This window comes from Eptesicus fuscus, chromosome 24 (assembly GCF_027574615.1).
Source record: "Eptesicus fuscus isolate TK198812 chromosome 24, DD_ASM_mEF_20220401, whole genome shotgun sequence".
Classification (NCBI taxonomy): domain Eukaryota; kingdom Metazoa; phylum Chordata; class Mammalia; order Chiroptera; family Vespertilionidae; genus Eptesicus; species Eptesicus fuscus.
This window is the reverse complement of record NC_072496.1, coordinates 14156787-14182207: the sequence shown is the minus strand read 5'-3', so window position 1 is coordinate 14182207 and position 25421 is coordinate 14156787. Positions and strand designations below refer to the sequence as shown.

General features: G+C 42.6%; 1 protein-coding gene across 1 annotated transcript in view; it reads right to left on the bottom strand.

Annotated features, from left to right (window-relative positions):
* EFCAB2 (EF-hand calcium binding domain 2) overlaps window positions 1–25421 on the bottom strand; it is a 66302-nt gene that overhangs the window by 3032 nt on the left and 37849 nt on the right. Inside the window, exons 3-6 of the mRNA XM_054713083.1 lie at window positions 16187–16259; window positions 1944–2023; window positions 1308–1350; window positions 1145–1211 (exon numbers count right to left, since the gene is read on the bottom strand). Coding sequence (XP_054569058.1) covers window positions 1145–1211; window positions 1308–1350; window positions 1944–2023; window positions 16187–16259 — 263 coding nt within the window. The remainder of the gene's footprint in view (window positions 1–1144; window positions 1212–1307; window positions 1351–1943; window positions 2024–16186; window positions 16260–25421) is intronic.

The following is a 25421-nucleotide window of genomic DNA, read 5'->3' as shown; positions in this document are numbered from 1 at the left end:
GAAACCTATTTTCTCTTTAAACTTTCCAGGTTGATACTCATCTTTTCTATTGTCTTATATTTTTGAACTTTTATAAGTTAGTTTCATTTCCCCCAATAAGACTTTAATATCCTTAAGAAAGGGAACAGATTTTAGTATCATTACTTCTCACTGCTCTTAGTAGGTACACCATACTAAATGACATTGAACTGTTTTGGCCACTTTGACTACACTTACATTGCCTAATATAATCTAGGATTTACTTCCCTTAAATTAATTCTTAGGATTAAGAGGTTGATGCTTTGAAAGTCATCACATTTCCATCAAGGTTAATCCCTCAGGTCATTTTAACAATGTCACAGAGTTGTTGGGTGGCAGCTCTGAGTGTCAGCTCTTTCCCTGTATTCTCACCTACACTGGCTCAAGGCAAAATGGCCACACCAGTTGTATATGGAGACACAGTCTAGTCTTTCCTACTCAAAATTACTTGTACTTTTTTGTATCACGTGATCAGAAACTCTGAATCAGGATTCAATCTGAAAACCAGTAGATTGAGCAAAGGAGATAGAACTCTAACAACTTTGCATGAGAGAAGAGGAGATGACCAATATGAGAATAGCCAAAAGAATGCCCATTAGGCTACTGACAGTCAGAAAAAAATAAATTGACACACCAGCCTAAGCAGAGAGAATTCCTACAGGAAATATGTTGGCTTATTTGGTGTAGAGATATTGTGTATAAGTGTGTGTGTGTATGTGTGTGTCTATGTGTGTTTATGTGTGTGTAGAGTTCAAGTTCAAAGCAAGAATCTATGGTTCCATGAGCATAAAAAACTGAAAATTTTCGATAGTTCATGTTTTCTAGGTGGCATACCTTTTATTCTGGAAATACTCTAAGTGAATGGAATGCCTTCAATTTATAGAAGTATCATTATACTTTAAAGAAGTCCTATAAAGGCAAAAATCCATCTCCCCTTAACATACCCTTTTCCTCTTACCTACTACTAAACAGAAACCATCCCAATACCAAAATAATAGGAATAGTAAATAACTTTTTAACCAGAATGATTGATTTTAAAGTATCCCCTAGAATTTTTGCATAATTATTAAATTGTTAATCACTTAAATAAGTCAGTGTTACAAGATATGTAATAAATAATTCTTACCTTCTTCAGTCATATACTTGATCAGTTCTTCCTTAGAAAGAAATCCACGTTTAGTTGGATCTAATACCTAGAGGAAAGTAGAAGTTATATTTTTTGTTTGATGAATAAATTCTACATGATGAATTATTCAGATAAATATATATAAAATCTGGAGCTTATATACCTCAAAAGCTCGAAGAAGGACTTCCTCTGGAATTGGTCTGTATCTAATTATGCAAAAAAAAAGATGTAAATACCACAGTATTTAGTTCAGGCTCTACATAATAAATGATCACATAAAATAAAACAAACACTGCTAATATACTAGAAAAATAATGCTTCCCTCATTGAACTCTTTTGGTTTCTAGATATGAACATTGAAAGCATTCCACATCCATGGGAAATACTTAGTTCAAAATCACTGACATGTTTAATATTACCTATTAATTTTTTCATCATAGAAATCAACTTATCTGGGAATAAAATTTTTACAATAAACCAACTACAGTAAGCTAATGTTACCCTCTCTCTAGAAAAATAATTAGGGTTAATTCTTATTTATCATTTATAATTCAAAATAAGAATGTTGTTGACTTATTCTTTTTGTAGCTTATTTGCCCCTTAATTACACTTTGCTTATTAGATTAATACTGAAGTGATTCATATTTTTAAATACATACCAACTGGCAGAGTATAGTGAAAAGTTAGAAGGAAGCAATCCTGGGAAAAATACTGGGTGATAATATATGAAGTGAAGAAAAAAAAAATTGCAATTAATGTAATTATAGCCATTACTTTACCATTGCACTTACTTTCTTACCTTCTTTCCAGTAGTATATTGGTCATCACTGGAAGAAATTTTTCAAATCGAATGTATCCAGTGGGTTCTTCTTCCTCTACCTAAACAATCAATAAAAAATAGTCACTTATTCATTCAATAAATACAGTGAGCAGCTACTTTTCCCAAGCACTGTGCCAAGTGGTGGGGATTTGATAATGAGCATCCTTGGGCATGGTCCCTGCTCCCAGAGTTTATATTCTGATAGTGAGGACATATATTAATCAAAAAACAACAAAGCTGAGTGTCTAATTAAAGTTTATCTAAGCACAAAGAAGTAAAGGGGCAGGGAGCTATTAGAGTAAAGGAAACTTTTCTCAGCCAGGAGACCAGGAAAGGCATTCGTGAGGAAATCAGCCTGGAGCTGATGAATAAAGGATGAGGAGAAGGTCATCAGACAAAGACCACAGCGAAGAGACTCCCAGGAAGAGGAAATTACATGCACTACGACCCTGTGTGATGTGATGCATTGGAGGCCAGGAGGCTGAAGCACAGCGAGTGAGGAGAATGTTTCCAGATGAGGCTGCAGTGACAGGGATCAGACCTTGCAGGGCCTTACTGTCTACAAAAGTGACTTTGGTTGTTATCACTGAAGGTCTCATAGACGTATGTCTGAAAAATACACTGGTTGTGGGTAAGGTGGCTTCTGTAGCAATAAATCTAAGGGTTTGGGTTAGACTGGTGGCCATGGAGAGGGAAGTGGATGGTGTCAAAAACTACTCAAGAAGTAAAATCAATAGGACCTGTTGGGCAAGGATGAGGAAAAAAGACAAGAGTCAAGGACAGCTTCTAGGATTCTAACTTGCACAAATGAGATGGAGTGATGTTTTCCCCTGAGAGAAGGAACACTGGATAAGGGACCAGGTTAGGGGACCAATCATAATCTCAATGACCATGTATCTAATCATTGTAAAACAGCTATTAAACACCTAGATGGTCGCCCTAACTGGTTTGGCTCAATGGATGGAGCATCAGCCTGAAGACTGAAGAGTCCCAGGTTCGATTCCGGTCAAGGGCACATGCCTGGGTTGCAGGCTTGATCCCCAGGGGGTGATGGGGAGGGGGGCGTGCAGGAGGCAGCCAATCAACGATTCTTATCATTGATGATTCTATCTCTCTATCCCTCTCCTTTCCTCTCTGAAACCAATAAAAAATATATATTTTTTTAAAAAACACCTAGATGGTCAACAGAACTTTGTTCTACCATCACTAGTTAAGAGAACACTACACCTGGAAAGAGAATTTTTGGTGCCCAGCACTATTAGATGAGAATGAGAAAGACTCTTGCTCATAGGTTCAACTGTGATGGTGTGGCTGAACAAAACTCCATCGATCTTAACTTTCATGTCAGGCTATTTACCAGGAGCTGTAAATTTTCCACTGCCTTTCAAAAATCCTATTAAAAGGCTCATAAATCCCAACTCAACAGAAGAGCTTTTAACAGATTTATTCTTTGAACAAAAATAAGAAATCTATAGGCCGCTGCTACATGGAACACACTGTCTTCCGAATGACAACTATTTGTTAATGTTTATCCTAGATTCTCGCCTAGTATGAGTGGAGTCCTCAGATTCCACTATTGGCAGAATATGTCCTCTATCTAATGACAAAATGATGTGTTTCAGAATTTCTGAGCCCGTCAACATACGAACAATTGTCTTCAGCTGCCTCTAGGTCCAAGGCGAGCATTTTGCAAATGAATGTTCACATGGCCCTGATGTGCTTGACTGAGTCGCACCCTGTGATTCCCAAACCCAGGAGCTTCTTAAAAATGAAACGTCAATCTCAAGAGACTACCTTTGGAGGGATTATTTTTAAAGTAAAATGTTGAGTTTCTATTCTGATTCCTCAAGAAATCTACTCCAGAGCAATGGTTTGTTTGCTTTCCTTCCCTCCACCCCCAACAACCCACCGAGAGCACATAGTCTCAACTGTGAAAGACAGACCCCTTTATTTCACAGCACCCTCAGCAATCTACCAACGGTTTTTAGTTTTTCCAAATGGACGTCAGCTCTACAGCACGCCCCCACCATGAGAATTCACGAACACATGACATGTGTCTAATAAAGCCCCACTCGCACCCACTCCAGCTTCCATACAACTTCCGGCAGCCCTTGGTGCTCTGAACACTGAACACTGAACACTAGGGTGAACGTTCTGTGGGTCATTCTGGCCTGAGAGATCAGTGTAAGCCAAAATTGCACAAAAATAGTTAGTTAAAGCAGATCTCCAACCAATCAGGATAGCAGAAGAGGCATAAATTTTCTTTGACTTTTTTAAAAAGAGGGATAATGAATAAAAGCCTTGTAATTCAAAGTGAAGGAAAAGTAAGTTCATCTTCAACTTGGACAGATTGTGAAAATCTGTCTATGACCGAACACTATCCTCTGGAGGCTGTATCTTATCTACTTTTTATACAAAAAGATACATAAGCAATGGCATAAAACAGGTATATGATGATTCTAAATACAGTAGAATAGACTGTCTTATATATATCAAACACTATTTTGTATTATAAAAGGTTTTTTACTGTTCAAATAAACTTTTTAGTTTTAGATTTACAGAAAAGAGATAGAGATTTCCCATATTCCTCCCACCCAGTTTCCCCTATTGTCAACTCTTACATTACTATTTATACTAATACTAGTAGCCCATTGCAGGAAGATTCCTGCAATAGGGCTTCCTGCTGCGCTCTCCACTGGCCCGCCTGCTTGCCTCCCTTCTCCGCCAGCCCCGCCTGCTTGCCTCCCTTCTCCCCGATCCACCTGCTTGCTTCTCCGCAGCTTCGCTCCCTTCTGCAGTGCTTGGCTTCTTTCTATGCTGTCTTGATATGCAAATTAACTGTCATCTTGGTTGGGTTAATTTGCATACTCTCCCTGATTGGCTTGTGGGCGTGGCTTGGGCGTGGCGAAGGTGTGTTCATTTAGCATATTACTTTTATTAGGTAGGAAGAGAGAAATACGATAATTGACCATCACTCCATGACGCCCACAGCCAATCAGGAGGGAATATGCAAATTAGCGGGACAAAGATGGCAGTGGCCACAGCCCCTCACCCAGGCTGGCCACACCCCCATAGGGTGAGGGTCCCCACTGGGGGGCATGGCCAGCCTGCAAACAGCCATCAGCCTCTCACCCAGGCTGGCCAGGCACCCCAGTGGGGACCTCCACCCTAAAGGGGGTGTGGCCAGCCTGAAAACGGCCCTCAGCCCCTCACCCAGGCTGGCCACACACCCCCAGCATGGACCCCCACCCCATGGGGCGTAGCTGGCTGGCAAACTGCCCCAGGCCGCCCCGCCCCCAAGGGAACCCTCACCCTGATCTGGGACACCCTTCAGGGCAAACCAGCCAGCTCCCACCCATGCACCAGGCCTCTATCTATACTAATAAAAGGGTAATATGCTAATTAGACTGGGAGACCTTCCAGGAGACCTTCCAGATGTTCTTCTGGAGAAAGCCATGGTGGCAGGGCCAAGGTAGAGGCAGTTAGGGGCCAAGAGAGGAGGGAAGTTGTGGGTGATCAGGCCGGTGGGAGGGGGCCATTGGGGGCAATCAGGCTGGCAGGGCGGGCAGGTCGGGACAAGCATGCTGGCAGGGGGGGCAGTTGGGGATGAGTTGGCCAACAGGAGGGGCAGTTGGGGGCGAGCAGGCTGGCGGGGGGGGGGGCAGTTGGGGGCGAGCAGGCCAGCAGGCAGAGTGGTTAGGGACAATCAGGTAGACGGGCAGGTGAGTGGTTAGGAGCCAGCAGTCCCAGATTGCGAGAGGGATGTCCCAAGCTTCCCGCCAGCCCTGGTCGGCCGCTGAAGGAGGGGCCTATGGGCGGTGGCCACAGATCTGGCCTGAGAGCGTGGGAGGCTTGCGTGACTTGGGTCGCCCTGCTCACAGGGATTGGGCCTAAACCAGCAGTCAGACATCCCCTGAGGAGTCCCAGATTGGAGAGGGTACAGGCCGGGCTGAGGGACACCCCCAGAATTTCATGCACCAGGCCACTAGTCCTATCTAATAAAAGGATAATATGCAAATTAACCATCACTGTCACACAAATGGCAGCGCCCATAGCCACAAGATGGCAGTGCCCAGTCCTCTCAACCCCACAGGAGTCCCCCAGTCCCGGGGGGGGGGGAGGGGTAGCCACTGAGAGCAGGCAGCGTGAGCGGCCTGGCAAAATACTTGCTTTGTTGCCGTGGCGATGACACAAGCATTCCGTGCCCGGCCATGATGGGCTTTTGGGCCACAGAGAGCCTCTGGGCAGCAGGCGTGGAGTGGCCAGGCCCTACAGAGAGATACTGGTGCATGGATTCGTGCACAGGGCTACTAGTAGTACATAAAACTATAGTTGGTTCATTGTCACAACTAATGAATCAATGTCCTATATAACAAAAGGCTAATAGGCAAATCGACCAAATGGCAGAACGATCAGTTGCTATGATGTGCACTGACCACCAAGGGGCAGATGTTCAACATAAGAGCTGCCCCCTGGTGGTCAGTGCGCTCCCCCATGGGAAGCGCTGCTCAGCCGGCTCACGGCTGGCGAGCGCAGCAGCGGTGGCAGGAGCCTCTCCTGCCTCCGCTGCAGGCAGGTGGTAAGAAGCAAGAGGTCCCGGACTGCGAGAGGGATGTCTGACTGCCAGCTTAGGCCCAATTCCCGGGGGCATCAGGCCTAAGCTGGCAGCAGACATCCCCCAAGAGGTCCCGGACTGTGAGAGAGATGTCTGACTGCCAGCTTAGGCCAGGCCCGATTCCTGGGGGCATCAGGCCTAAGCTGGCAGCAGACATCCCCTAAGGGGTCCTGGCCTGCAAGAGGGTGCAGGCCAGGCTGAGGGCCCCCCACCTCCCAAGTGCATGAATATCATGCACCGGGCCTCTAGCTGATACATAATTATTTACTAAACTCCATGCTTTATTTGAATTCCATTAGTTTATCTAAAAGGCATTTTAAAAGATGGTCTATTCCTCTATCACAGAAGAGAAACAAGGAGCAGAGTAGAATAGCCCTTCCGAGAATCTGGAAGCAGTGTAAGATATGGAAGGATAAGACATGGTTCTATTATTTCTGGTACAGAATAATTTATGAGGTCATTAGTAAGATAATACAAATATACTATTTTCTAGAAATGTTTGTTATCCAGTGATGGCTCAATAATTATTTAAATCCCATGTATTGCAATGCCTTTAAGATTTAATAGAAATATATCAAATACTGAACCATATATATAAAGACACAAATATGTATATATACACATATAGTAAGCACATAGAGATAGTGATAAAGATAGAGAGATGCAGAGTAAGAGGGAGTACTTGGGGTTGAATTGTGTCCTCCCAAAATCCATAGGTTGAAGTTCTATGTACCTGTTTGGAGATAGGGTACTTGCAGAGGTAATCAAATTAAAATGAGGTCACTGGGGTAGGGCCTAAACCGCTATGGCTGGCAGCCTTATAAAAAGGGGAAATGTGGACACACAGGCATGTACATAGGAAGAGCACCACGTGAACATAGAGACAGTCATGCACAAGCCAGGAGAAAGGCCTGGAACAGGTCCTCCCCTCATGGCAGGACCAAGCCTGCCGACACCTTGACCTCAGACTCCTGACCTCTGGAGCTGTGAGATATATTTACTTACTAACTATGCATGGCACATTTTAATCCAAAGACTCTGAATCACTGTCATCAAGCATAATTCCTTACTCATCTACTGGAGATTACCAAAGCAGATAGTCCAAATTTAGAACTGATTTTACAGAGTTGAGACAAAATGATGCATTTCAGACCTACTTTCTCAGCAGAAAACTCAATTAACCAACTTATAATGAAATGAAGTCAAGAAAGATTCCCTAACTTACAGCAGACAAGTTCCAAGACCAGAAATTCATTGCCATTTCTTCACTTACAGCCAAGTCAGGCTGGGAAAACCACTTCACTTTGATACGGCTTAGGGTCTTTAAAAAGAGATGTTGCCTTCTTCATAGGAAAATACAACAGTGTAGTCACCATGTTAGGCCAAGACTAGTTTAAAATACTCTGATTAAATTCATGCTCTAGCTTCGTGTCCTTGTTTGTAATAGAGAACAGTGATACCTGACAGAGTTGTTGTGAAGTTTACATGCGATGACATGAAGGTGCTTCATGAACCTTGAGAGTCTACTATGATCATTATTTCTGTCAATGGTGCACACACTTTTGGTTCTATATCATGCAATGACACCTCTTCCTGAAAGAATCAATTTCTGGTGCTAAAATTTCACACACATCCTCCTTGGCTCACCATACAGACCTAACTGTTTCTGCCTCCCAACCATACAGTGCAGCATGGAATGTGGTGAGAATGTATTCAATTGCTGGGCATATCTACCAGCCCGTCCCTCGCCCCTGGACCCCTGCCTAGTGGACAGGGTATGTGCATTAGCAGTGAGGACTCCGCCTCCGCTGTTTCCCTGCCTGCCTCTTTGGAATGACAAGAGGAGAGTGACAGGCAGCCACCAAACACATCCCTTCTCTTCAAAAGGCAAAAACAAACAAAGCAAATATATCGTGCTATTGCAAACATGTATGAGGCAAATCTAGTTTGTTTCACCTAAGAAAAGGGCTAATGTGCTGAAAAGGAGGTAATGATGGGAAAGTAACATAGCCAGCATTTATGAATGCAAATGTATTAAAACCTCTTTGCAGGAAGATCCCCCAGTGTAGCCTCCACATACCATTTATAGTGAATTCATCTTAACAGTGTGAGCAGATGTTCCCCTGGAGACCAAGGCCCTGACACACCAACACGACTTCTCCTGCTCCTAAGAATTATGCGAGTAGCGCCCTGAGGAAAAGCCACTGCTCCAGCTTCCACAAGACTTTCTGCATCCTCTTGCCCAGTATGGAAGAGTCTCAGTAATTATGTAAATGTTGTGGGATTTTAAAATATACCTTATCTAAGTGTCAAAGCATGAGGCAAATACTGCTTCGCACTCTCCTTTGGTAAAGGTCAATGTTCTTCCTCTATTTTGCGTCTGAGGGTATCCAGGCACAGGGAGGTGAAGTGCCTGTCCTGGTCCTCACCGGCGCTGGTGTTTTGGTGGGACCACAGCCCAGAGCTCTTTGCTCCCATTCCCACAGGGAAATCAGCAGGCCATCTCTTTCCTCATTAAAGCCTTATTTATTCTAATGCTGAACTCACCGAACAGGTGCAATAAAACACACAGTGGAAATTCATTTCTCCCCAGTGACACGACGATCAGTCAACACACTGAACTATTTCATGCTTCACGAAAGCAAGATCAGATCAGCAGTTAAGATGGTGTATAAAGCACCTCCATTTCAACAAGTTCCAGGTCACCAAATAAGATATGCAAATGAATTAACTATTTGTAGTAGGAATATGAAAACCATAAGATATTTCAAGTAAAACTCTAAATACCACATATAAAAATCTTAACATAAATCATGTTTCAAAACAAACCACAAATACAATTTAAAAAATATTTCTCTACCTTGGATATAATAATAAAAATTCATTGACATTTGTCCAAACTATCATATGAAAATTGTAAATCTGCCTATTTTAGAAAAATAACTTACTCCAAACATTCCAGAGGCTGTTGTGCAAAAATTAGGATATGAGATTCTTTGGGGTTTTAAGTCCCTTTCTTATTATTGGAAGCATATTTTAAAAATGACTGAACCATCTCTGGGCTAGACCATCAGATTCCAAGAATTAACAGGTGGCTAAACCAGGTCATTGATAAAGGTCCCTCCCTTCCAACTGTGAGTCTCTACAATCTGGAGCCATGGGGGCATCAGTGGCCATTGAGCCATGAATTTCCCCATTTTATCCTCTAGGAGTGGCAGGGGGTCTTGAGGGGCTCCACTACACCAAGTATCTCACACCCGTCAGTGTCAGCTTCTCTCCACCTGGGCATGAGCGTCCCTCCTACCCCCAGGGGTGTCCGCTCCTATTTGACAGGGGCAACAAGTGTTGGAGCCATGGTCACCACTACGGTCCTCTTCCATCCATCTATCCCAAAAGCAAATGTTTCAAACTGTTGCAATAGATGGGAGGAAAGCTTCATCCTGGGTTGCGATTTGGTTTAGGCAAGGAAGCCATGGTGATTAACACAATACAGATCTGAATAGAGTGATGAATAAAGAGTTATCTTCATTCTCCCTAATGAGAAAATCCCTAAAGCAGTGATGGCGAACCTATGACACGCGTGTCAGCACTGACACGCGTAGCCATTTCTGATGACACACGGCTGCTGAGGCGGCCGCAAGCCAAGGATGAAACATTTGCTGCTCTTGAGGATGAAACATTTGCGAAATAATGTTTTTTCCTCAAAGTGACACACTACCCGAGTTATGCTCAGTGTTTTGGCGAAGTTTGACACACCAAGCTCAAAAGGTTGCCCATCACTGCCCTAAAGGAATTGTGGTCAAGTTGAATATATAAATGTATTAGTCCACAGATATACTCAATATCACATATATAACAACATGTTAATTTTTAAATATCACTGTTCATTTTTACACTTTATTAAGCAACTGTATCCGAACTCAATGCATCTTCAACAGCAAGACTTTGTTTCTAAGAGTCCGCCTATGTAAATGGAATCATGACATATATGCCTTTTTTGCGACTAGCATATTTCACATAGCATATCTGCAAGGCTCATCCATGTTGTTGTATGATAGGGTTTCCTTCTTGAAATGTTCGTTTTTAAAAATTAGATAACTGTGGAAGAATTGTTTTGATGTAATTTTGAGTTTTAAAAAAGTAAAATATTCCGGTTGTGTCCGAATGATAGCTACCACAGGGATCATTCCCTTACTTTTTTCTTGCCCAATTTTAATTAATTGGAATGTATTTTTTAATAATGAAAAGTCTGTAATAACATGGTTTTGTTATAATTAGATGAAAAAAGCAAGGTTCAGAATTGTACATACTGCATTGTACTATAAAATTAGTCATGTTAAAAACATGTACAGAAAAATTACATGGAAGTACACTATATACTAACAGTGATTATGTTAAGGTGATGGATCATTGGAAAGGATATTATTCTCTATTTAAAAGTTTTCTGTAATGTGAATGTTACTTATACAATAAAATATTTAAAATAAAAATTTGTATTAGTTTAATTTGTATTAGTCATGGTTGAACTTTCTATAAAACTATGAAATGTATTTACTTATAAATGTTGTACATTTATGTGAGAGAGGAAAAACCACTGTTATCGATTTCCCTGCTGTTGATCACACTTTAGCACCATTTATTATTTTCTTCCAACTACAATGAAACAACTCACTCAGTGTATTCTCTGTACAACACATTCCTCCCAACCCCCACCCCAGCCCAACTTCACCTATTTCTATTCTGAAGTAATGGCTGGTAGCCAATACCAGATAATCCCCAAGTACCTCAGGTCTACACTTCTTTAACTCTATCATTTAACATGACACAAATCAGGGGGATCTAGTCCCTTCTCCCACCTTCCACAATGCCAGACGTGCAGGAAAGCTGTTTGCCTAAGGAGACAGATATGTTGAGGACAACACTAGCACCATCGTCCCTGCTATCGAGTCATCTCTTTACCCCAGGACCGAATTCCAGGATAAGCCTGGCCCCGTTCTGATCCGTCACTGACCTACCTGGCTGGTAATGCTTCGGCTCACTCTCCCATGCCCGCTGCTTGGCCCTGATGAGGGCTTTCATTTCATCCCTAAGCAGCTTTCTTCTCGGTTCCATTCCTGAACACGAGAGGCAGGCCATGGTGAGCTCAGAGGTAGGAAATCCGGGGCAGCCAACTCTCTGGCCATATCCTACTGGACATTCCACCCCTGGCTCACATTACGGCTCTCCCAGACGACAACTGCGGCAGCCATGAAAACCCACCTCAGACCTCCAACCGCAGGACCGTCATTACATGCTGTCTCTAGCCATCAGGTCTATGCCAAGGCCACCCTAGTCCTGTGCTGCTCCCAGCCAGTAACTGAGTGGTGGGGATACTGAAGTAAGTGCCATCCTGAGGAGGCGGACTCCTCTGATGGCCAAGTTTGGACTGAGAATCCCCCACTGCTTTGTTTCCTGGAGTTGCTCAGTCTAAAGCCCTTCCTCCCTTCCTCCCTCCCCCCTTTCCTTCCCTCTTTCACAGGCGTCAGACCTGTACTGGGTTCTGATGGCTCTCCTGGCCTCCCCTGGCTGATGTTCCCCTCACTGGTGTTTTCCACAATGAACCTTTGACCACCTAATGCTCACTGTTGCTTCTCAGCACCCAAAGTATCACAAGTGGTGCCAGCAGTGGCCGGAGGAGACAGGTGATTAGATGGAGCTCTGAGACAGGGTCACTCTGCCAAGCAGGCAAAAGGAAGGATGCTGTGGTGTTGGGGACAGTCTCAGGCAGTTCACCGCTAAAGAGTTAACCAGAGGTGACCTGGGAAATCCCAGTGAAGAGAAATGCCTTTGCAGGGGCCAGGATTCAGGCATTTGAAAGATGGGGAGAACACGGCCTACGAACAGGCGAGGTGACTGTAGCTGCACTGATGCCCTGCAGAATAAGCAGGAACTGAGGGCCATTGCCAAGCGGTTGCAAACTGCATGTGAAAGCCTGGGAGCCTCTTTGATGGCTTACAAAGAAGCCCTTACCAACGGCGGTGAAAGAGCAGACTCCGCAACATATAAAACAGGGTGGTCAACCTCTGCACTTTTTTTTTTTTTTTTCATTTATTTTTATTGTTGAGAGTATTTCCGACCCATTAAAAATGTAAAAACAGTTCTTAGCATGCTGTACAAAACAGGCTGTGGGGAGGATTTGGCCTGTGGGCCACAGTTTGACATCCACAAATAAAAGGCATGAAAGTTATGCCCTAGCCAGTTTGGCTCAGTGGATAGAGCATCAGCCTGCAGACTGAAGGGTCCCAGGTTCGATTCCGGCCCAGGGCATATGCCCAGGTTGCAGGCTCGATCTCCAGTAGGGGGTGTGCAGGAGGCAGCCAATCAATGATTGTCTCTCATCATTGATGTTTCTATTTCTCTCTCCCTCTTCCTTCCTCTCTGAAATCAATAAAGATATATTTTTTAAAAAAGGCATGGAAGTTAGAACTGCACAGCCAAGACCGGTATTTGAGGTCAGGGCCCTGGCCACAAAACCCTGGCACACTGAAACATGGGATGGAAACATCCGCGTAGAGACCCCGGACACGCTGGCTTGCACCCACCCTTCCCTGATAGGAGGCAGCACACTGTGCTGCAGAACATGTCCCTGGCCTGGCCACAGTACCCTCAGGAACTGCCCCCTCTCCTCCCCTAGCAGGGACACAGAATACTTGGCTTAAACCCTAGAATAGCCATCAGGCTGGGGAAGTGTGGGACTGATAATGGAGGGAAGAGACTATACACTGAAACAGCCCAAAGAATTAGCTAGCATGAACGAGGAGGAGCTGAGGAGTGCCCCTGATATTGGCTGAAAGTTTGTCAAAGGTGCTGGAATAGAAGACTGGATCAGCAAGAATTCATTGGCTTTGGGCACATTCTCAGGACACAGGACCTAACACCCTGGCAAGGATGACAGGAGAGGGTGGCTCCTTAGACACCTGGAATAAGTGGTGACCAGCCTGAGAGAAGTCGAAATGCTGAGCTGAGAAAAGGGGGCTGGCTGGAATGGGTATATTATGAATCAGGAAACACAGCAGAGAATGATGTTCCATGGGAGGGTTCAGAGGACTCACCCCCACCAAGGACATGCGGAATGTGCTGGTGAGAAAGGCACGGGAACCCTGAGAAGTTCTGGGGTGGCCCTCTGCAGGCCACGGCCAACTAGAACAGGCGCACACACATCTGGGCGAGGTAATATCCATGGAATGACTGGCCAGCAGCCCCATTCCCGCCCCCAAGTAATGGAAGCCAGGCAGAGTGGTGTAACCACAGAAGCTGAGGTCGCATATAAGGCCAGTAACGCTGAAGAGGGAGCCCAGGAAATATACTCTTAGGTGCAAAAACAGATGTGTAGCCAAAAACTAAGAATAGCTTCATTGGATCCCACAATGGAAAAACAATGTAAAGATTTCCTGCTTTATTGAATATTTTTAATAAAATGCTAATGAAAAATCGGTAGTGCTTTTTAGTTACCAAGGTACTGGCATGCGGGCAAAAGAATCATTTTTCTAATCTTCCATTTCTTAACTTTATATCGTGCTTGAGGACTCAAAACATGTCTTCTTATACATCACTTCACTCACCTTCAAAGCAAACTTATGGAGAAACTGATAGAGATTAAGCTACTCATCCAGCCACAACTGCTTCTCTTCTGTAACCCGTTAAGCAAGTAAGTACTGTGCTAGGTGCGAGGAATAAGGGAATAAAATCCCACTTCCTTCTCTTTTCCTCTTATTCTCTTAGCTGCCCTTAGCTTCCACCAAAACCCACACACCTAGATGAGCATTTCTTTTTTTTCCTTTTTTTAAATATATTTTTATTGATCTCAGAGGAAGGGAGAGGGGGACAGAGAGATAGAAACATCAATGGTGAGAGAGAATCACTGATTGGCTGCCTCCTGCACGGCCCCCACTGGGGATGGAACCCGCAACGCAGGCATGCGCCCTTGACCAGACTTGAACCCAGGACCCTTCAGTCAGCAGGCCAACGCTCTATCCACTGAGCCAAACCAGCAGGGCATTTCTGAAAAACACTCTTCTCCGGGTGGTTGCCCAGCAGCGATTTTCCTTTCGGGCTCTGCTTTGTTGAACTGAAAGCTGCACTTGAAATGAGATCAGACACTTTTCTGGAAAACCGAACAGGCATGGAGCTCTGGCCTGGGCTGCTCAGTACAGCTGCACGAGATAAGTCTATCCTTCGTCTACACTCTTGCAAATAATCAGTTATTTTTAATTCTTAGACTGTTTGGTCAATGCACAGTAGTCATTATTTTATTGTTTATTACTTGTTCTGAAAGCTAGTTTTTTTTCTGTTAACGTAAAAACATTCACACCTGTAAAGAACTTTTGTGAGTTTATTTGAGCCAAACTGTCAACAATTGCAGGGAAGCAGAACCTCAACGGATTGGGATAGTGCTCGGAGAATGGCAGGTTTTCATCTATTTTATACACTACAATCAAAGGAGGGACGTAGGTGGGTTACATGAAATCCACTGATGACTAGAGAGGCGGGAGAAAGCAAAGCAGGGTGGGGGGGACCTCTGGGATTGGATAAAAAGTAAAATGATAGGCACATACTTAGATGGTGTAGGATAGCCAACAGTCAACAATTAACATGATAACAATGAAGGAATTTGTGGTATCTGTCTGGCACCCAGGCACATTAGGTTGTGCCCCAAGGGGTCCAGAAAAAGGGAAGTTACAAGTTACCCAGACATTTCAAGGATACATTATTGTAGATGCAAAAAGACAGATAGGCTCAGTTAAGGTAAAGGTTGACCTTGTCAGTGAAGGTACCGGCCTAGGACGTAACTACCCACCATAACTGCTTTCAGTTCAGACCATCCTTTGTGGTAACTTTAGGTCTCTGAGTTTGCAAGACCGCCATGCAGGCCTTCCCTGAGCTGTCAGGTTAGCATGTGGCCCCTTTTGTCCCCATTTCCAAAATAATATAAATTCCTTAGTCTCTACTTCTGCTTCTACCTATCCCCTTTGAACTGACTTTATTTAGAATGCTCCTGTCATCTGTCAATACCCTTTCTGTATATAGTCAGTCCCTGTGGCTACTGGCCTTTTTTCAACTAATGTTAGAGAATACACTACCTAAAGTGGGCTCTCACTTGATCCATTGCGTTACTTAGTTATAGCCATTTTCTCAGATCTGCTATTAATTCTTTCAGATCCTGCTGCTTGGATAACTCACATAGCTGCCCTCATGCTTTCACTGAGCCGTTTATCAGTTTAGGGCATTTTTTTTTTTTTTTTTTTTTTCTTTTTTTTTTTTTTTAATATATTTTATTGATTTTTTACAGAGAGGAAGAGAGAGGGATAGAGAGTTAGAAACATCGATGAGAGAGAAACATCGATCAGCTGCCTCCTGCACATCCCCCGCTGGGGATGTGCCCACAACCAAGGCACATGCCCTTGACCGGAATCGAACCTGGGACTCTTCAGTCCGCAGACCGACGCTCTATCCACTGAGCCAAACCGGTCTCGGCGTAGGGCATTTTTACTTTCAGGTGAAAATGTTCTCAATAACAAGGAGCCGGAGTCGCACAGAGTCTGCTGACAAACCTTGCCCGGCCACTCACCTCTGCAATCAGATCATGCAGCTCTCCTTCGTTAGGGCAGCATCCCAGCGACCTGATGATGGTTCCGATCTCTCTGGGGGGAAAGTGGTCAAGAGTCTTAGAACATACACTCTAAACCTCCTTTTACAGATGAGAAATAGTTAGGTAACTTGCTCCGAGTCACTTATAGCCAACATATTCAAGCAGCAGCCTCCACGGGACGAGGGGAATCTCGGGAGCTGTGGAGAGTCTGACAGGAGGGACAAGTAGAACAGGGGATGAGACAGAAACGAAGTCGCTCGAAGGTGAGAACAGCAGGTTAATTAGCTTTCTGGCTTAGGAGCAGACATCTCCCCTAAGACTTCTAGAAAGAACAATCTTCACATCTCACTCATGTCCCTGATACCATGATCATGAACTGTCCGGAGGTGAGAAAAAATACCTCCAGGCTGTCGGGTTAATAGTAATAGAATACAGAGATAGCAAGTTTTTATTAAGTCTTACAGGCTCTGTCTGTTTTAAAGTGCTTTAAATATTCATATCCACTTAATCCTCACATTAGCTCTGTGTGGTAGGTACTATTTTTATTATTTTACAGATGAGGAAAAGTTAGGTAATTTCCCCAAGATGTTAGTAAAAAGAGGAAAGGATTCAAACACAGGCAGGTGGAATCCGTATTTTTAACCACTGCACACTGCTGACTCGCATAAATCTCAGCTGAGAATTTAATTAGACTTAAAGGAGAATTCTTGACTGTAACAGGTGCTTCTAAAGAGAGATCTGGAAATTCCACCCCATGGGAGCCTTGAAGAGAGATCCAGGGGTCACAAAGTGATGGTCCAAGGTGCTGGTGGCAAATTCCAGCAGGTCATAATTATGCAAGAAGTTCATCAGAAAGCTGATGGACCTTGGGGCTTCAGCAGGGCTGAATATCTGCAATAGCTGTAGGCATTTCCTCTAACCTGATAATCTTTTCCTGTTTATCAAACTTTACCTGTTTGCATTCCTAAAGGGCCAAAGTGTTTTCCAGCAAATAAAAAGCCGTGGGTCTAGACATTCACTAGAAAGTGGAGTCTCCCCTGGCTCCCCACTGCCTCCCAAATTTATATTTCTTCTCTAGTCTCTTTATTCATTTACTCGCAGCCCTTCTCCAGATTCCTGAACCCTAGCTGCGGAAAAGACCCTAGCATTTCTGGCGCCTCAACGAGGGACAACTGGAGAAGAAGATTCACCAGAGCGAAGAAGTTAATCACCAGTAAAGGTGGGGTTCACCGGTAAATTCGGTGGGGAGATTCACTGCGCATAAAGCCCGTACCAAACTTTGGAATTCGAGATCCAGAGTGGGCAGGAACGTCTTTTGTTTTAAGCCAGGCCATAATGGGGAAGGATTCAACCAAAAGGCAAAAATATCATTGTAAATTTTTAGCTTCCATGCTCAAGGATAAAGAAATTCAAATGCCAAAAGTACTTTCTTAAATCAGGCTCAAGGAAAAAGAGTGCCGTTGTCATCTTTAACTATGTGGGGTCTTGTTCTGCTTTGTTTAAAAATTACCATAGGATGCCTTGGGACAGGCAGATTTTAGCTAAAATAACTTTAAAGGCCAGTCAATGCTATGAAGAGCGGAATAGGAAAAGATTCAGGAAAAGAACTGTAATATATTAATTTGTTTATTGTTAGTATATTAAGCATGCCTTTAGTTTAATTGGGAAAAGAAACCACCTGGGCGCCCAGACCATTTATACTGCATTTCCCCAGAAGAAACAGGATGTGGGGGTGGGGAGACACGTGGTGATCCTGTAACATGGATGCCCACTCCCGAGAGTACTATTAGAAAAGTCTCATTTCCTCCATGTTTTTTATCCCAGTAAAATTTTGCAGAATTTTAAGGGATGTGTCTGGGATTTCTGTACTTGTGAAGAGAAAAAGACTGGCTTAAGAAAAATGACACACCCTGTCCGATCTTGGTTGGCTTCTTCAACTAAGTTTAATCTCTTTACAGAGACTGTTTTTCTCAAAAAAAAAAAAAAATATATATATCAAAAATGACCCAAAAGAAAAAATATAGCTGAGTTTAGGCAATAAGATTGGTATTTCCATAATTAAAGGTAGTTTTTTTAATAATAATAGACCGCATTCCTCAAAGTCAGTAAATTATCTCTGTTACAGAATTTGCCAAAGTAAATGCCTTGGATAATAATAATTGGCTTTAAAGTCTCAAACTTATTAAAACATAGATAAGTAAATATAACTAAAGTAAAGGATTTGTGGTAGAGCTTTTCAGTAATAACTATAGGTATATTGATAATGAAGGTCCAGTAGCCCAGGTGAAGACTGGCTGCACACTGTTAATGGAGGGGGCTAGTTTCCCGCTGGCAGCAACTTCTAAAGAAAGAATGTAGCGATTTTACATTTAAATAGACCAGGCTGCTTCCAAAGCCGTTGGCAACTTAAAACTTTGGAGTTTGCTGAATTAAATAAAATGTATTAAATATCTAGGTATTTTGAAATGACATAATACTGAAATGTTAATCTGAGTTTGCCTCATATAAAAATCTAGAGGACAGAATTGAATCTATTTAATTAAATATGTCTTGTATTTTATTTTTGAAATATATTCTAAAAATGTGAAGTTATTATTAATCTGAGAAATGTTAAGTATTTAACTTGCCAGCTAAAATTTGAGGCTTCTAAGAGTTTAAAGTTCAAATTAATTTAGGAGAAATCATATAGTTGTGATAACAAAATACATAAAGTATAGAAATTTATTTTGAGAAAATAATTCTTGTATTTTCTCTGGAGAATTTAATAGTTCAAAATATATTTTAGTACTACATATGGTAAAATTTCAACCTAGGTCTAATTAAAAAAGAGGATTAATTCTATGGTCTTAACCAAATTTTTAATATAAAAACCAGTTTAAATTTAATTGATATCTTTTAGAATAATTATAAAAAGTATATAATATAATCTTTGATATATATTTGATGATCTTTCCAAGTTAAATTTCAAGAATTTAACCGAGAGATGATTTTAGGACACCCCAAGGGCCTTGGAGTGGTTCAAGAATTTATTCTCTCTTCTTAAAAGAAATAATTTTGAAATAGGCTGATCTAATATACTTGAAATCATGTGGAAAGCTTTATCAAATAGAAATTAATAAATATATTTTATTTTATTTATATACATATATTTTAAATGTTATGAGGATTTTAACCTCTAAGGGAGGCAAGGCAAAGTTGCTAAATATTTCTTCAGCAGCGGAATTTTAAAAACAAAAGCAAGCAATAGCCCTCAGGCAGCCTGCTTTCAGATAGGATGGGGGGATGGGATGGGATTTATACTTCATAGGTCAAAAGTGTAAGTTTGCTTACTTTGCTTTTTCAATAAAGATGCCTACTTTAATTACTTAATAAATTAACATTTTTAAAATATAATCAAGGTGTCATATAATTTCAGTTATATGAGAAGCCGAAGTGTTAAACAATTAATTCTAGTAAAGTCCTCTAAAATAGTTACTAAGACCTCACAAAATCCCTCTCTGTGTATGCAAATGAGCACTAACCAAAAAGAATACTGTTTAAAAGTAAATTTTAAGCTTAATAAAAAGGAGAAATTTTAAATTTTTAAAATCTCTTCAGCTAATATTTACAGGGTAAACTGAAGGTTATTATTCAAGCATTAAATCTGATCATTAATCAGTCAGCATAAATAAAAAGAGAGTCACTTGAAATATAGTCATGGTAGCATGAGCCAGCATCTGAATATCAACCAAGTGTGTTTCTCAGTTTAAAAGAAAAAGGTTTTAAAAGAAGCTCCCTAAATGTAGCCTAGAAATTACTCTGGGAGGAAATAAAGGGAGGTTTCCTTCAAATATTTATAAACTGTAATTAAAAGTTAACATATTAGGCCTCAAAAAGAAAAGTAAGTAATTTACATTTTGCCTCCCTAAACAAAGCTTATATGGGTATACCCAAAGACTAATAGCAGAAATGTAATTAATGTCATTTACTGTCCATACCCAAGGATAAGTAAAGTTAGAAAATAAGCTTTATTTCAGACTGATTTAAATTAGCAAATTGAAATAAGTGAATATTCAGGGGAACTTAGTTGTACTAGGCAGGAACCCATTCCTGGATCATTAACTAATTTTTTTTTTTTTTAACACTCATCAAGGGTGTTTTTATTGATTTTAGAGAGAGGGCGAGAGAAACATCAGTGTGAGAGAGACATCCATCGGCTGCCTCCTTTGTGTGGATCAAACCCAAAATCTGGATATATGCCTTAACTGGGAATCGAAACTATGACCTTTCTGTGTACGGGTTGATGCTCCAACCCACTGAGCCACACCAGCCAGGGCCCTGCGGCATCTTAAGTGGTAGCTTTTAGTATAATCTTCTACAGCTCTTTAGGAAAGATATTTTATATTATGTGTTGAGACCCTTAAAACTGCTCATCCTGCCCTAACCAGTTTGGCTCAGTGGATAGAGCGTCAGCCTGCGGACTGAGGGGTCCCGGGTTCGATTCCAGTCAAGGGCATGTACCTTGGTTGCGGGCACATCCCCAGTGGGGGGTGTGCAGGAGGCAGCTGATCGATGTTTCTCTCTCATCGATGTTTCTAACTCTCTATCCTCTCTCTTCCTCTCTGTAAAAGATCAATAAAATATATTAAAAAAAAGATATTCATTGCACTATTTATACTGGTGAGCAACCAGAAACCACCTAAATGTCCTCCAACAATAGGGAAATTGTTAAAAACTTAACAAAATGTTAGCGTTTTAGTTGTATTAGAGCCCTGGGAGTTGTCCTAGAGCCCTTTTTTAAAATCCCTACCAAATGTTCTAACTACATCGATTATTTTTATAGGGAAAAGTGTGTGTGTGAAATTGGAAAATTTGATAGCAACTGTCAAGCACCCTGGTCTATTCTAATTTAGATTCTGAAAGGTCCAATAAGCCTCTTATCACCATGACAGAAAAGCCTCTGGGAACCTGGCCTCCAGGACTCCCACCTCCAGGACCCAGTGCAACCACACTAGCAAAACAAAGCCTCCAGGACCCTGGAGTCCTTAGTTAAAGGCCAATGTTATCCCATCCTGAAATCCTGAAATGCTTGCACTTGTGTAACTCCTAAGGAGACCCCACACACCATTTGGAAGTTAGAATTAGATCAATATGGTTCTCAGATGCCACTGTAATCAAGTTTTGCACTATACAGTGATGGGGGATGAAAGATGGTGACTATTTTCAAGGAAATTCGCCTACCCCAAGTGAACAGCCTGGGCTGCCAAGAACAGCCCTTCCCCAGTGAGTCCCCCCCTTTCCTGAGCTGGTAGGACAAGATTTCAGCAAGAGCAAGCACAAAGGACTGGGCAAATGAGGGGAGGAACCAGGGAGATTTCTGAATTCTTCCCATGCAAACAGGAACTAGACATGTAGTATCTCTCTTAAGGCAACACCCCACCCCCATGCACTTGAGCTTGAGGCCAAACTGCCTCCCCGCAGGGACTGACAGCCCAGGTTCACTTCATAACGCTACTCCCAGAAGTGCGCCCAGAAGCCGGGGCAGTTGTGCCCACCATACAGCAGATGCAGCCTGCAGGCCAGAACCCTCCAGGGCCTTCCTCTTCACTGGCCCCTCAGCTTCTAGTGTGTCCGTGTGCCTGACTGTAGGAGAGCTCCCAGTATGTGTGTGGCTGGGTGGTGCCCGAGGGGCCAGAATAAGCAACAATGCAAATTAGATGTGGATTCTGGAGCTGGGTCAACATGGTGGCAGGACCAGTCACAGCCTATGGAGGGACCCATATGGCCCTGTGTCCTCTATTAATTCTTCTCCGGGCGGTTTCTGTTCAGGACAGCTTTAGGAGCAAATTCCAGCTTGTCCTTAAGGCTCACCACTGGGTGTGGTCCTTGCCTAGCAGTTCATCCAACTTTCAGTCCTCCCGACGCTCTGATGCTCTTCTCCTCCTCCCCGGATGAACCATTCCAGGTGGTAGCCCACAGCCCCGACCATGAAGGCCACACATGGTCCAAAACACAGGCCACATGACATCTGAGCCACAGCGTCCGGCCCCATCTTCCGCCTCAACTAATTTTTTACTGATGGTTCATCTCATAGTAAAAGCTACTTATCACACAATGAATTCAGGTCAGTCATACTTCTGTGCTAAGAATTAAATTAAAAGTTATCAAGACTGCTTTGCAGGATTTCCAAAAGCCTCTGAAATGTATTAAAACAAAAAAGGGGGGATAGTGGAGTAATCTCCTGTAAATAAACTACATTAAGCCTTACTTAAAAATTTTTTCACTTGTAATGCTGATGGCAAGACACCCATGGTGTAAGAATAAGCTAAAGGAAAATGGTTTGGGCAGAATGAAAAGATCCCAAGTCTAGTTTATAGAAAGGTCTCTTTATTAACCTTTGGTCAAGAATATGCTTATATATTTCCAAAAAACTCCTCCAAGCCGTGTGGATTTCTGCAACAATGGATCCGAGAGAAGAACTGACCAGACTACTCCAGCCACAGATGGCGGTGGCCCCAAGCAACATGCTGAGGAAAAAGAGGAGAAACAGTCCAGAGATGGGAGATAGTAAAGACACCTTGCCATGTTAGCAGTCAGCAGCTGTGCATCGCTGCAGGTTGCCTGGGACAAAGCCAAAGGTCAGAACTGCATTGCCATTGCTCACTGTTTGTCCACTATCCAGAATTGGGATATCATTGCTGTCATGTCACAGGGGACAGTGACTGGAAAGGGGACTCAAAGAACTGTTGGCCCAGAAAGGAGCTTACTACAGACTGATTCCTTTGATGCCTGGCAGCAATTTAAAAGGACATGAAAGAACTCAATTCTTTCCATTGAATTTAAAAATCTTAAAAGGACCCGAGCTCTGCAAATGGCATACATTCTTGTTAAATTTATTAAATCAAAAAGGGGGATATGCTGGTGGCAAATTCCAGCAGGTCATAATTATGCAAGAAGTTCATCAGAAGGCTGATGGACCTTGGGGCTTCAGCATGGCTGAAGATCTGCAACTTTACCTGTTTGCATTCCTAAAGGGCCAATGTGTTTTCCAGCAAATAAAAGCCGTGGGTCTGGACATTTGGAGAGCCCACTTCATTAGAAAGTGGAGCTTCCCCAGCTCCCCCATGCCTCCCAAATTTATATTTCTTCTCTAGTCTCTTTATTCATTTATGCACAGCCCTTCTCGATTCCTGAACCCTAGCTGCGGAAAAGACCCTAACACAAGGGACAGACCTGGCCCTCAGAGAAGGTTTTGTTTGCATAGTGTTGGTGTGTTTATATGGCGCATACATGTCACGAGAACTGTCCTATACCTTCTCATTCACACACTTATGTTACAGACCTGGCCCCTGTTTATCACCCTTGGAAAATATCAATTTTGTTCTGTCAAAGAATTTATCTGCAAGAAGCAAAGGAATGAGCAAATGACTCTTAAATAAGTCTCCCCCAATGCTCTGATTCTAAGATTACCTTTAAAAATACACACAAAACTGGTGGCTTATGTAAGAGAATGCTCTTGTTCTCAGAAAATATACACTGGCCCAGCTGGTGTGGCTCAGTGGTTGAGCATCAATCTATGAACCCAGAGGTCATTGGTTCGATTCCCGGTCAGGGCACATGCCCAGCTTGCAGGCTCAATCCCCGGTAGGGGCATGCAGGAGGCAATCAGTGATGTTTCTCTCTCATTGATGTTTCTATCTCTCTATCCCTCTCCCTTCCCCTCTCTCTCTAAAAATCAATAAAAACATTTCTTTTAAAAGAAAATATATACTGGAGTATTTCTGGAAAAAGGTCACAATGTCTGCAACTTACTCAAATAGTCCAGCAAAATGAAAAGAATCATTAAATAATAAAATGCATATATGTGCACATACAGCGTGTCCCAAAAAATGTACACACACTTTAACAGCTGATAGCTCAATTTTGAAAATAAAATGTATTTTTATAAACACTTCCTTTATAATTATTCAAAGTGTGGGTATACAATTTTTAGGACACCCTGTATATACAGAGAGACAGAGAGTGAGTCCATGCAAGCAAGAGCTCACTTGGCAAAAGGTTGAGAACTGGGGAATCTAGGTGAAAGTGCATAGCAGTTTGGTACACCATTCTTTCTATTTGTCTAGAAGTTTGAAATTTTTTTATGAAAAAGTGTTTATTAAAAAAATACACATAAGCACATTTCAGTCTCAACAATCAAAACCAAAGTAATAAGGAATAATAAAAGAAATCCTGCCTTTTATAAACTACTTATAAAACAACTGGCTTTTTTGTGTTATACTATTTTTACCACTTTGGCTTGCAATGTTGATTATCAAGGATGCCTTAACCTTCAGTTTCACAGTGAGTTACACCTGTTTACTCCGCACTGTGGAACTGAAATTGGAAACTTGGGAACACTGAATAGATTAAAATCCACGCAGTATGAGCTGAGATGAGGCTGCTAAGGGTCTTCTGTTCCTTGCAGGAAATAAGAAGTATGAGGAGAGATGGTGGAACAATGAGGAAGGCAGCGCTGTGAACTGCTCCTGCTGCCACAGGCTGAGAGCCGGGCTGCATGACTGACTTGTACTGAGCACTGGGCTCAGGCTCTCAAAAGATGAGCAGTTCCCAGCCAAACGGTCAGAGTGACCTCTGGCCCAAGAAGGCTGGCTGATGGCCCTGCCCAGTCAAGGCCAAGTAGAGGGTGACTAAGAAGAACATGAACCAAGGACAGAGGTAGAGGAAGGGAGGCGATGTTTAAACACTAACAGGCCGTTCTTCTCAAATGTGCTCCTTCCTCAAAAGGCAATGGAATGAGTGCATTTCTTTCAGGAGGCCTCCCAAGTTCCTGCACAGAGTCCCTGGGAGGAGAGGAAAGGGAAATTAGAGCAGGAACACAGATGACTCAGGCTCTCCTGCTCTCATGTCCTGAAACACGCCCGGAGGACAGAATATGGTGAACCTGTGAGCTCCTTTCACTCTGCAACTTTGTGTCCAGACCTGGGAACGCAGCAGAGGGGTCAGGTGGGCCCTGAAGAACTCCAGATGGCCTCTGGATGGAGCTGGGAACCTGGCCATTCTGGGAGAACCATACAGCTAACTGAGGCGTAGTAAGGCTCCCAAAAGTCAGCTACGGAAAAAGGAGCAGGGCAAGAAAAAACAGAGGCCAGAAAAAGATCAGGCCATTAATTCTTGGTATGAACTACAAACTAACTCCAAAAGCCTTTGTGGTTAAATATTAAGAATTTGTTTC